Source organism: Diabrotica undecimpunctata, chromosome 5, assembly GCF_040954645.1.
Source record: "Diabrotica undecimpunctata isolate CICGRU chromosome 5, icDiaUnde3, whole genome shotgun sequence".
In the NCBI taxonomy this organism is placed as follows: Eukaryota; Metazoa; Arthropoda; class Insecta; order Coleoptera; family Chrysomelidae; genus Diabrotica; species Diabrotica undecimpunctata.
This window is the reverse complement of record NC_092807.1, coordinates 66444748-66459305: the sequence shown is the minus strand read 5'-3', so window position 1 is coordinate 66459305 and position 14558 is coordinate 66444748. Positions and strand designations below refer to the sequence as shown.

General features: G+C 34.4%; 1 protein-coding gene across 2 annotated transcripts in view; it reads right to left on the bottom strand.

The window, feature by feature from the left end:
* Nucleotides 1–14141, bottom strand: part of LOC140441362 (rabankyrin-5) — a 456167-nt gene extending 442026 nt beyond the window's left edge. The window contains exons 1-3 of one of the 2 annotated variants that reach the window (XM_072532038.1): nt 13994–14141; nt 11452–11995; nt 11202–11385 (exon numbers count right to left, since the gene is read on the bottom strand). In XM_072532038.1, coding sequence (XP_072388139.1) covers nt 11202–11385; nt 11452–11995; nt 13994–13997 — 732 coding nt within the window. In that variant the 5' untranslated portion in view covers nt 13998–14141. The remainder of the gene's footprint in view (nt 1–11201; nt 11386–11451; nt 11996–13993) is intronic. The other variant, XM_072532039.1, reaches the window with a different exon arrangement.
* Nucleotides 14142–14558: the final 417 nt, after the last annotated feature.

Below are 14558 nucleotides of genomic sequence, written 5' to 3'. Positions count from 1 at the left end.
AAGTTTAAACTATTATATTTATTTTACACTAGCCACAAAATAAAATATCAAAATATACAAGAACACAGGCCACCATTTACATTTACAATAAATATTGAAATGACATTGAATTAAAGACAGCATAAAAAATTACGCAAATGTTCCTCTTTTTCTTCTTCTTTTGTTGTTTCTGCATTAATAACGAGTTAACAATTTAAGAATTTCTGACAATTTTGCAAAGTTGGTATTTCTGAGAACTTAAGTTAAGTGGAACTTAAGTGGAACTCAAATTACAACTAAGAAATTTTTTTGACTAAGCAAAACTTAGGTAAGATTTTACTTAGATCACGTTGGTGGAACCGGACGTTAGTGATAAATACTGTGTTTTGCAGGATAATACTTTAGCTTCTGGTTGCATCAATTTATTACAATTTAGTATATATATTTCAGCGATTATGAAAAACTGTCTACCTTAGATATCCACAAGGGACTACGTCCTGATGGGCTTCCACCATCCCTTATTAAACACTGCAGCTTTTTATTTTCCAGACTCCTTTTTCAAACTTTTAATCTTTCATTAATAGTCTAAGATCCCACTGCAGGATCACTACATTCATCACGTAGTTAATCAAACTCACATTTGTAAATACATTGATAATAGATTGTCAGTCAAAAAGTGGCCAAAGATTTTATTTCGTTCATTTATTTTTTAAATAAAATACTTTACTCATAACGTATATGCACGTTTTTTATATCAAATTAAAGCTAATTTTTTCATTATATATTGAAATAAACTGAAAAAAATGGTCGAAAATTAGGGTTCCAGCTGTTAAAAACGCGAGGTATCAAAGATAAAATAGAAGACAGTTAGTGCGCAAGACTAGTGTCAGTTGTGAGATTTTAAAGCATGCGTTGATAGATATATAATATAATAATAATATATATACATATTATATAATATATAATATATATACATATTATCACTTGTCAAACCAGTGTCGTTGCACCCTAACTCTAACCTAACCTAACTCTATTTTACTTGATCTTTGATAATTCGCGTCTTTAACAGCTGGCAACTCCAATTTTTGACCATTTTTTTTCAGGCAACCTTATATCATCATATTAAGAAAAAAATTAGCTTTAATTTGATATAAAAAACTTTTTATTAAACATTTTACTCGCGTTACTAAACTTACTAACTTTTACAATTTACTCTACTCCATTAACTTTCACTGATTTTATTTTGGAATCTTTGGAGTAAGGTACTGAAGTTCATGCTGCGTATATGGACTTTACAAAGGCGGCTTTAATTTGATATAAAAAACTTTTTATTAAACATTTTACTCGCGTTACTAAACTTACTAACTTTTACAATTTACTCTACTCCATTAACTTTCACTGATTTTATTTTGGAATCTTTGGAGTAAGGTACTGAAGTTCATGCTGCGTATATGGACTTTACAAAGGCGTTTGATCTTGTAAACCATAAAGTTTTAATTAATAAGTTATAAGTGGTTATCTTCTTATCTTACATAAAGAACACAGAATAGTGTGTATTCAAGGCTTCCAATCGAATGAGATAGAGGTACCATCTGGTGTACCTCAAGGCTCAGACCTAGGTCCTCTTCTCTTTAACATCTATGTGAATGATATTGTCTCCTGTTTTGTCCATTCACACTCTTTCATGTTCGCGGATGATTTAAAACTTTATAAGATTAAGATCACGAATAACTATGATTACCAGCTTTGAACCATTTGAGCCACTCGTGTGAAATAAATGGTATGGAACTCAATGTTAAAAAGTACCAGTTAATGGCCTTTAGTTGAAACAGAAACCTCACCAATCAAATCTATATAAGGATAATCTATATAAATCTATATACTATAAAAGGTTGTCCTTTAGAGTCTGTAACCTAAGTTGAAGATTTAGGTGTTGTGTTCCACTCTATCATTCATACTGCACATATTGATGACTATTTCAAAATAACTTCAAATGCTGGGCTTTATTAAATGCTGTGCTAAGGATTTTATTAATACCCCTTCCATTCTATTGTTATACTGTTCTATGTGATCTATGTAGTACAACATATTGCACTCCCATAGTTTCAGTCCACAACTGTTAGAAAAAATTAACCTCCATGTTCCTTTTAGGAAAACCAGACATCAAACCTTTCCAAATTACCCACCATAGAACAAATTATGGAAATAATTATCTATCTAGGTCTGCTAGGTATTGCAAATCAGTATACGGATAGGTTGGATTGCTTTGAAAAGCAAAGTATTGTTACGATAGATAATGACGTGTCATATGACTCAAAACTGTAAACATTTATTACTAATATCCTTTCTCATTTAAGTATTTTCCAGATCATATACCTGCCGGCAGTCTAGTCTAGTCCCCTACGGTAAAAGACCTGTTTGGCTCCACGACGATCGGAGAAGTTCTGGAAGGTCAAATGCCGCTTCGAGAATAACTGTATTTTATACATAAACACGAAAGTTTTTGAAGAACAGTTAGTTTGAGACCGAAAATATAATTGTACGCGATAAATAAATATTGTGAAATAAATTAGTAATAAAGACTTTAATAAATTTGTAAGTGTTATAAATAGAACCTTTAATAATAAATAAAAACAATAAATTAGATTAATAAAATCAGTACAAATTGGTGTCAAAAGTGAATATAAAATAAATTGTGAAAATGACTACGATTTATGAGCTCACAGTGACGAATTTAAGAAGACATCTCGAGGATAGAGAATTAGCTTCTACCGGAAAAAAGGCTGAGTTAGTCCAACGACTAAAGAACGCTTTGGAGCAAGATGGTTTAGATCCAGAAACTTATATATTTGAAGATGATGTCCTCTCGTCGATTTCGAAAGTTTCTGGTGATGTAGCCAAAGTTTCTAGTGACATCGCATCATTAGAGAACACAGTTTCTGGCGATATTTTCTCAGCAGAGAGAGGAAACAATCCAATTACAGTAGAGACAAAAGAAGAAGAGACGAAATGTAAGTTGGAAACACGGCCGAAATTTGAAGGAAGTGGAGGTTCTGTTCATGTGAAAGTCCCAACTTTCGATGGAACAACTACATGAAACAGTTCGAATCAGCTGCAAGAGCAAATGGATGGTCTGAAAAAGAAAAGGCTGTAAACCTGACTATCGCTCTTCGAGGAGATGCCTTAGATGTGCTTCTGACCATAGCCGTAGAGGAGACGGATGATTTCGAACAACTAAAGAGGTTAAATATGCGATATGGCCACGAAAATTTGGAGCATGTAGATCAGTCGCAGCTTAAAAATCGAATACAGAAGAAAGATGAGGCTCTTCAAGAATAGTAGGTAGATATTGCCAGATTAGTACGATATGCTTATCCAACAGCTCCCGAAGACATGATGGAAAAATTGGCCGTTCAAACGTTTATTGATGGTCTTCGTGATCATGAAATACAGAGAACACTGCGATTAGCTCATCACAAGACGCTGATTGATGTCTTATCCGCCGCCCTCGAATACGACTCACCTACACAGGCCTTTGGCGGTTACAGTAAAGTTAGGACTGTAAAAGAGGAAGGTGATGAAGATAAACTTCACCAGCTCGTTAATATGATCAAAAGTATTACATGCAAGAAAACGAAGACCATAAAATCAAGAAACTCACCATCAGGAAAACTAGAACGAGTCGGCCTTAGGTGGGCAGCTTCGACCCGGAACTTTTCCAAAGATCCTCTCATACTAATAGCTTCTTTGAAATGTCGTGAAGATAGTGTATATGTAGATGGAGAAATAAATTGTAGAAGGCATACGTTGTTGGTGGATACCGGAGCGACCAGAACCATTATACGCCCGACAGTTATAAACAGCCGTAAGAAACTGTTACCAACTAGGTTGCGGCTTCGGACCGCTACAGGTGAAAATGCCAACATTCATGGAGAAATCCAGGTACAATTGGGAATTGGAGCAGAAAAGTTCGTCCATACTGTTATAGTTGCTGACATCGAAGAGGGTGTTATATTAGGAATGGACGTAATGAATATGCATGGATTCCAATTGGATTTTAAGAATAAGGTAATCAAAGTTGGCAACGAGGAGGTATTTCTTCATCCACATAATTACAACACTGTGCAAGCAGCCATTAAAGAAGATACAGTCGTGCCTGCGAGAAGTGAAACGATCATAGTAGCGCGGCTACAGGGAATTGTGGACGAAGGGAAACCTGTTATGATGGAGCCTTGGAACCATGACGACGAGGTTGGCCGTGGAATCATAATTGGAAAAGAATTGGTGACTTCGGCTAAAGAAATTCCTGTGAGACTTATCAATGTCAATGACTACCCAGTGACCATCAAGAAAGAGACAAAAGTAGGAACTTGTGTACCTATGACATCCATAATCCGTCAGGCGACAACATCTGATAATTCCAACGACAAATTTGACCAAATGGTTGCAGTTGCTGGACAGTCTCTAAATCAGATAGAGAAAAGGAAATTAAGGGAATTTCTTCGGCAGTATCGTGATATTTTCGTACCGAAAGGAGGAAAGACGGGAAGAACAACCGTTGTTAAGCATAAAATTGATACTGGTAATGCTAAGCCAATTCGTCAAACAGCTCGACGATTACCACAGGCGAAAAGAGAGGAAGCTGAAACAATTGTTCAGGAAATGAAGAAAGACGGGGTAATAGAACCTTCTACGAGCCCATGGGTCTCTCCGGTGGTCGTGGTTAAGAAGAAAGACGGAACGACGAGGTTCTGTGTGGATTACCGTTTGCTGAACAACGTTACCAAGAGAGATAGTTATCCTCTGCCTCGGATCGACGATACATTGGACACATTGGCTGGAAGTAAATTGTTTTCTACTTTGGATTTGAAGTCTGGATACTGGCAGGTAGAAATGGACCCAGTAGATAAAGAGTAGACAGCCTTCACCACTGGATCTGGGTTGTGGCAATTCAACGTTATGCCATTTGGACTCTGTAATGCTCCTGCGACATTTGAGAGGCTTATGGAAAATGTGTTGAGAGGGTTATCTTGGAAAACATGCCTGGTTTACCTAGATGACATAATCGACTTGGGGGAGACATTTGAAGATCATCTGAAGAATTTAGAAAACGTTTTTGATCGACTTAAAGCTGCCCGATTGATGTTAAACCCCAAGAAGTGCCAGCTATTTCAAGGTAAAGTCAATTATCTGGGTCATATAGTCAGTAAAGAAGGAGTGGCCGTGGATAAGGGAAAAATCGATTCCGTTAAGGAATGGCCACAACCTATTGATAAACATCAAGTGAGAAGTTTTCTTGGACTATGTACTTACTACCGAAGGTTTATTAAGAAGTTTGCAGATATCGCTAATCCATTAAAGCGACTCACAGAGGAAGCAAGAGATTACCGCTGGGATACAGACTGCCAAAATGCCTTTGAGACCTTGAAAAAGCATTTAATAACAGCACCAATTTTAGGGTATCCACTGCCAGAAGGAGAGTTCATCTTAGATACAGATGCAAGTAATGTGGGAATTAGAGGAGTGCTGTCTCAGATTCAAGGAGGACAGGAACGAATCCTCTTATATTTTAGTAAAGTTCTTTCAAAACCTGAGCGGAATTATTGCGTAGTGACCTTCTAGCAGTAGTGAAATCAGTAGAGCACTTCTATCAATACCTCTATGGCAGAAAGTTTTTAATCCGAACCGACCATGCCGCCCTTAAGTGGTTGATGCAGTTTAAGAATCCAGAGGGTCAGATAGCCAGGTGGATCGAACGACTTCAAGAATACGATTTCAAGATTGAGCACCGGGCCGGAGTTAGCCATAGAAACGCTGATTCTCTTTCCAGAAGGCCATGCCCAGCAGAGTGTTCCCACTGCAACAAAACGGAATCCAAGGAAGCAGCAGTGCTAAGAACAACGATGGTCAACGACGACTGGACGCCTACCAAGATAAGGGAAGAACAAGAGAGAGATTCAGTTGTACAGAAAATTCGAAAATGGAAAGAGGAAAACCGTCGACCACCTTGGCAAGAAATATCAAACCTATGCTCAGTAGTTAAGACGTATTGGGCCCAGTGGGACTCATTTATCATGGAAGATAGCTTGCTCAAACGAGTCCTGGAAAATGATGACGGTTCAGAGAAGAGAAGACAGTTGGTGATCTCAAAGAGCAGAATAGCCGAAGTACTTCGTCAGTTACACTACAGTCCATCAGGAGGGCATTTTGGTGTAAAGAAAACCCTTCAGCGAATTCGGGAACGGTTTTATTGGATGAACAGTTCCGACGACGTAAAAGACTGGTGTAAGAAATGTATTATTTGTGTTACGAGTAACGGGCCTTACCGAAAAAGGAGAGCTCCTATGAGACAATATAATGTTGGAAGCCCGTTTGAAAGAATAGCTTTAGATATTGCTGGGCCATTTCCAGAAAGTGAAAATGGAGGCAAGTACATGTTGGTATACTATAAATTCAATAGGATTGTCAGGTTATCGCTTAGAAATGATAGATCCTCGAGGGGTCCGAGATGAGAGACGTGTGTAGTTCAATGGTGGCGTGTATATTTTTAAAATAAGGAAAATAATAGGAAACTTGCACATAAAAATATTTTTGCGTCCACGGTAAAATTGTTAATTTATGTTAAATATATTTTGTTAAAATGTTATGTAAAAATATTATATTCAAAATATTACGTCTTAACAATTAATTGTGTACTTTTGTACCTTACGGTATCGAGGTGCTAAATTATATTATATTTTAAATCCAAAACGTTCTCCCTTATAATAATGAATTGTCACGAATATACTTCTGGTTCGTAATAATTTGTAATAAACAAAACCTATCATTTATAAATATCTTAAATTCATAACAAACAAGAAAGAAAATAACTTAAAAATATAAACGAAACTTTTAGTAGTAAACGTAAGAATAACTAATAACTATTGTATCGCCTTGCATTTCCCCAATAGAATATCTTCCACTGCTTTTTATAAAATTTTCCACCGTTAAGACATCAAACTGTAGATGAATTGTCAGATTAACCTTTTGAAAAACCCTCGTTAGTCATAATATACGTTTTAAACTAAACACGACGTAGCATTCAAATTGAGCAATTTCCAAGAACACAAATATAATACCTGGAAATTTCCAATTAAATACGATTAAAATGGAAATAATAGAATTCCCGAAACAACCTTGTTTTTTCTTTTGAACTTTTATTTACAATCAATTTCTACGAGAGTTTTAAGTAAATGTGAATGAATTTGTAAATAGGTAATAGTTTCGAAATAACTTAGTCGCTTTGTGATCGACTTTGAGATCGGTAGAATGTACAATATTTTTTTTTAAATAAAATTTTTTGCAAAAATTTTCTCCGCCATATCACTAATTCGTCTCTCTCGATCAACAAACTTTTCCGATTTCTCTTCACATACCGAAAGTCCATTTCATGTAAAGTTCTTTGTAATACTCTCATGGATATTTTATTTAAAGTATCACCTGCATCTGCATTAACTTCTCGTTGAATAGCCTTTAACGTGGGCAGTTCGTTCCTAAAATAAAATCCATGAACTTTTCTTCGGATTATACTTTTTGTACTATCGTCCAATACAATTTTTGCACGTCCTTTATGGATTGGTTTTTGGATAGGTTTGTTACCTTGAATTATTCGGAAAACCGTACGAGCCGATACTTTCGTTAAATCTCCAGACAATGCCGCGACGTCCTCTATAAGCATATCTGGATATCTTCTACGCAATCCCTCATAAACCGATTTTATCATTTGCTTTTCTCTCACAGATAATCACCTTTTTTTATTTTGTTTATTAACAGATGTACTGCACGTTGATTTTGATGCCATGATGTTACCCGACGGTACGCTCATGAAATACTACCACCCACCAGATTTAATGGTTATTTGTGGGTGAGTTTTCACAATGTTGCCGTATTGCATTAAGAATATTACTTTCGAAAAGAAATAACGGTGCCCGCCTGCCTCTCTATTGGCATTCAGGGTATACCTCAATGGCACGGATAAGCTGCAAGCGGTACTAAATAATAAATTTCGCAACAAGGCGAGTGTACCTTCTCTAGTTCGGACTTCCAACAGATGTAACCGTCAAAAATGATAATTGAGAAGTGGTTTTGTGTGCTAATAAAGAAATAAATATATAGCCGCTTACCACCGAGTGTTAACGAACTACAAAATGTCTGCCCTGACAATCCTATTGAATTTATAGTATAGTAATGGATTACTTTACTAAGTGGGTCGAGATTTACGCACTTCCAGACCAGAAAGCCGCCACCATTACAGATAAGTTGATCCAAGAATATATCAGCCGATTTGGAGTGCCTTTGGAGATCCATAGTGACCAAGGCAGGAACTTCGAAAGCGATCTATTCCAAGGAATATGTGATAGACTAGGCATGAAGAAAACAAGAACTACAGCATATCATCCGCAATCGGATGGTATGGTAGAACGGATGAATAGGACAGTTGGCAAGTATTTGACAAAGATGGGGTCCGATCATCAGCGAGACTGGGACCAATATCTTCCGTTCTTCACAATGGCCTACAGATCTGCTGTTAATTAATCAACAGGCCAGACACCAGCCAGAGTCCTATTCGGACGCGAGATGCGACTGCCTTGTGATCTAGAGTTTGGGTGTCGACCTGGAGAGGATGTAGCAGGTGAAGATTATGTGATTGAATTACGAAGAAGAATGGACGACGTACATGAGTTGGTCCGTTCCCACCTTCAGATCGCTAGCGACCGAATGAAGAAACGGTACGATACACAAGACGAAAAGGGTTGCTTTAAGAAGAACGACAAAGTCTGGCTCTATAATCCCAAGAAGCGAAAAGGTTGTTCTCCCAAATTGCAGCAGTTTTGGGAAGGTCCATACCTCATTATGGAGAAGATCAACGATGTCATCTACCGAATAAGCAAGATTCCGAGGGGAAAGCCGATGATAGTACACCATAACCAGCTGGCGTCTTTCGAAGTTGACCACGACGTAGATGAAGAAGTGGAAGTAAACCAAGTCCAAGATGTGTCTGACTCCACGTTTGAGGAATTCATGGGTGCCTATGGAGGTACCGGTAAAGCAAGACATGGTGTTACCACTGAAGAAAAGCAAGATCTACTCGCGCTTCCCGATGACTACTCGCTGGCCCTTACCATCCCGGCCAGTATCAAAGACGCACCAGGGTTGGCATCCGTATTTCGAAGAAAGTTCAGTCGAGTTGCAGAACTTGAATGCCAAGTGCCAGCTCCCGGGAAAGCCTTGAAACTCCAAGATGCATCATGTTACCTTTTCTACCTGGTAACAAAAGACACTGCCCGTGACCAACCTACCTACCGAAATGTATGGGAAGCCTTACTTCAATTGAGAGAGCACGTACTAGAGTCTGACGTGCAAAAGTTAGCCATGCCAAAGTTAGAATGCCGTCAATTAGATTGGAGGGTTATCCGAAATATGGTGGAGAAGATCTTTAAAGACACCGAAGTCCAGGTGTTGGTCTGTTGCAATCCGCATAGTTACTGGTGCAGAGAGAAAACCGTCCCTTGTCATTTTTATACAACTGGAAGTTGTAAAAGAGGGTCCAGTTGCCGATACCAGCATACCGTTCCAGTTCCAGTCCCGACAAGGTTCCACGAGGAACCATCTTTTAAGAGGGGGGCAATGTTACGATAGATAATGAAGTGTCATATGACTCAAAACTGTAAACATATTTATTTCCGCCGGCAGATCATATACCTGCCGGCAGTCTAGTCCCCTACGGTAAAAGACCTGTTTGGCTCCACGACGATCGGAGAAGTTCTGGAAGGTCAAATGCCGCTTCGAGAATAACTGTATTTTATATATAAACACGAAAGTTTTTGAAGAACAGTTAGTTTGAGTCCGAAAATATAATTGTACGCGATAAATAAATATTGTGAAATAAATTAGTAATAAAGACTTTAGTAAATTTGTGTTATAAATAGAACCTTTAATAATAAATAAAAACAATAAATTAGATTAATAAAAACAGTACAGTATTTTTAAAGTGCACTTAATATCTAAAATTTTTAACAGTTTTGCAACAATAGTTCTAAATTTGTATTTGTAACTTTTATTTCTTATTTATTTTATTGTAATCACTGTTTTATTTTAATCATGTGTACTTTTACTATATATTGTACTCTTATGTACTAAAATTTTGACTAGGTCGATAAGATTTATACATTTTTTGTAAGCATGTGTACATTTATACATTGTGTAAACTTTGTGGATGAATAAATTCTATCTATCTATCTATATCTTTCATGTGATTCTTTGATGCTAATAGCTGTGTAATTTAGTTTAATCATTTTAAATTGTGACCTGGTTTTTTGTTTTATTTTTTTTTCTTTTTTGTCACTAGCTTTAAATTTTATGACATGTATTAAATTAGGGTTTTAAAATTTTATATTTTAGTATTATAATACTGTAAAATTGTATTTAAATTGGTCAATTGCTCGTTGACAAATTAATAAATCATTTTTTGTACATAAATGTAATTTTTTAAAACTTTTTCCATAGGTTAATAGTATATGTCTTAACGAAAATCCCAGATTATTAAGATCCATTCAGTCAAATTATTTGAACCGGCCTTAGACATTAGCCTTTTTTTTTTCAAAAAATCTTATAAACAAATTAAATTTCACAAAAATTATTTAACCAATCTAGCCCATCTTTTGCACAAAGTTCAAATACAGTAAGACCCTCAAGTTCTGTTACATTTAAACAAATTTTCATAAATTATAACAAAGTTATTAACACTATTCAAAAACTTCAATTTTGTTGTTCATTTTGCTATAACTTTTTTATAGTTTATTAACCCATTTTAATTTAGCATATCTCATTTTGTGTATCTGTTTTTTCTGAAAAAGTGTCAGTTGACATCAAATCCCTAAATAGACAAGTTTTTAAGTTATGAGCATAATAATGAGTTGTGTTCATTGTTTATTTAAAAATAGTTCCACTAAAAAATTGATGAATTCCTAGATTAGTCTTTTTGTAATATCTGATACTATAATACACATACACTCTATACACATTTCAACTGTCAAACCTGTCTATACAGTTGTGTTGAGTAAGAACCTAACTTAATTTACCTATTTTAGCAATTTTTTCTTTTAAATCATTGAACCAGCTACCTCATACTTTCCCCTACAGTTGTCTTTAAATTAGAAAACATTTGTCAAGAATTTACTTACATTTGAAGAATTATCTACTAAACACAAGAAAACCACATCCTCCCTTTGAAGCCGGACAGCAGAATGAAGAGGTAAAATTGTCTTATCTTTTAACATCTTGTACATTAGAGGCCCAGACATGTGCTCAAAGTCAGAAGAATCTAGATCATTCCAATGGATAGAGATGAATTCAGAGCAGTATTGTCTAAAAAAAAGTACACATTAGTATTTAAAATACACTGTAATTTCATTTTACATCATAACGGTTTACCTTAAATTGGGTGCTTCTATTTCTTCAGCTACTGAATAAAATTTAACACAGCACCTGATATCTACCGCAGAAATTAGGAACTGTTCACACATACTAACTAGGCTATGTAATTGAAATTCGTGAGCCTTTTTCATTAAATTTAAAGTTGCTGTAGATGACAGAAGGTTTAATTTGTTGGTATACAACCATAAAACTATAGCATTTGCCACTTCAGAATCAATTTCAGACCAATCCAATTCTTTCTTGTAATTTAAAACATTTTCATTCCAAATATTACTTCTAGCTGATAAAATGATTTTATGGGCATTAATTTCTTTATCTTTAATTTTAATTTTGATGTCACTGTATGCTTCAGAATCATACAGATTGCTGATAATTTTCAAGAGTCTGGAGGCAAAAGTGTCTTCTGTGTTGTTGGTATCAGAAGCGACTACATTGTTGTATTTGATTTCAATGTCTCTATATTTACTTTGTAGTTTGGAAAACTCTTGTTTTAATAGTAATAGATGTTGCTGAAGTTTTGTAATTTCAGCTGCAGATCCAGCTACAAAAAATTTATGATGTAGGTATGACAGGTAGGATATATCTATAGCTGTATGGCAATATTTGATATGTTCTATCTAGCCTAATTTTTCAGTACAGCATTTGAAATTTTCAAAGGCCTCCTAAATTCTGGTGAATTTCCAATGTTTTTGAAAATACTATATTATATAGGCAACGAAATTTATTAACTGGTATTAGCTAATTGTTTAGTGAATACCTTGTTTTAATGATTTTCTACAGAATAGTAGATATACCATGTTTTGGCAACCCAAGAACGAGAAGTAAACGGACATCAATCAATATATAAAAATAGGAAATTGGCTTATTTTACAATAAAACCTAAAACAAATTTTTTAAATATTAAATAGCTACTTATTACAATTTTTTTATTTTTTTTTATTAAGAATGTCAACTATTGAATTAATTTGACCAGCATAAACTTGAAGTGGATATGGCATACAACCAAAAGAAAGAAGATACAATTTTGCACAAAATGAATCCAACAACTGTTGTAGTCATATATGATTTTCAAAAGGTATTAGACACTCCTGTGCTTATGAAAAATATAGCATATGATAAAAGACTGCTGTCAATGTACATTCTAACCATAAGGGAGTGCAGTGAGAATGGTAGAACAACTTATTTCATGTGACATAGGGGAATTGCAGGTAGGGACTCAGATGAAGTGGCCTTATGTGTTTTTAAATTTATTAAAGCCCTACTTGAAGAAATAACTAACATTATCACTTACTTCAACACATATGGTGGCCAAAATGGCAATATTAATATGGCTGATATGCTCAGTTATGTTTCAAGCCAGAAAAATAATTGAACAATTGACTAGAAGTTTTTTATCCCTGTACACACTCATCTTGAATATGATGCTGATCATTCTAGTGAAAGAGTGAAGAAAACCACTAATATCTCAATTATGGCGTCCAGGGACTAGTACCAGTTCATCAGAATTGAGAGGGAAAAAAACCATTCGCTGTGGAAGAAATGGACCAGAAATTGTTTTATAAATTTTCTGAAAACCCAACTAATAGAAAACCTCTGATGTTGAAGGCGAAAAAACAAATTGGACAAAAATTAAATGGCTGAGATATGCTCATCCTTTTGAAAAATTCTCTTTAAATACAATATAAATGTCAGCGGGTCTTTTTGAGTGATGGAATTTCATATATTAAAAAGAGGAAGATATTCAGCTGCAACATTAGAGCTGGTATATCATGGACCATTGGACCAAGTTCCATGGGTTCTACAATTCCCTTGACATAAGTCAGTCTGCACCAGAAATTCAAAACAGTGATTAGGAATGAGTTATCAATAAAAAAAATTATAATAATTATTTGTTAATTTAAAAAAACTTTAGATTTTTTGGGTTTTATTATAAAATAAAGTAATTTCCTATCTTTATACATGGATTGACATGTCTATTTTACCTATAATATATGAAATTTACATTACATATTACTTCTTTACATATAATGTATCAAATTGAAAAAACACTAGCCATTCACTTTTAAAAATTTAAGACATTAAGGGGCCTTTCAAACTTTCAAAATGATCTACTGAAAACTTAGGCTAGATTGACATATCTACTATTGCCATACTCATACAAAGTTGTTTTCCCAAACTTCATTCACAAATGGCTGTAGTGGCAAAACATGATATGTGACATATCACCATAGTCAAATATTCTCGACCTGAAGTATAACGATTTGGCAGGACTTGATATGTAACATATCAAGTTCTGCCTTATCTCAAAAGTACCAGAGCTGACATATCATGTATTTCATTCTCATTTTTAACAATTTTACCTTCACCTCAGACATATCAAACTCCGCCAATTTAAAGAAATGTTACTAAACAACATATCAAGCCAATAATCTGATTTTGGCAAAAAGTCTGATATATCAAGTTTTGCCATACCGCTACAGATATATCTGTATAAAATATTGATAATAAAAATTTTTTGCTTTAATAAAAACAAACTTACCCATTTTTAGAAAAATATTAAACTATTTTTTACAATTTGTGTTTTTGTTTTGTTTGAACCGCCCCAAAATATTTCGATATATATATATATATATATATATATATAACCTCTAACTCAAATTATTTGACATATTTGACATTGACTTACATGACATCAACTTGGATTCTGTTACAACGTTTACACAAGCACAGCCACCTAAAGCTTACAAGCCGTGAAATAAAAATGGCAACGCCGCATCAGCTGTTAGAAGTAGTCCGACTGTAAAGAGCCCAACAAAATAATAAATAAAAGAGGAACATCATAATATTCGCTATAAAGTTAGAATTAAGTAAAAAAATCGTACAAAATAGTCTGATAAGGTACATATATATATATATATATATATATATATATATATATATATATATATATATATATATATATATATATATATATATATATATATATATATATATATATATATATATATATATATATATATATATATATATATATATATATATATATATATATATATATATATATATATATATATATATATATATATATATATATATATATATAT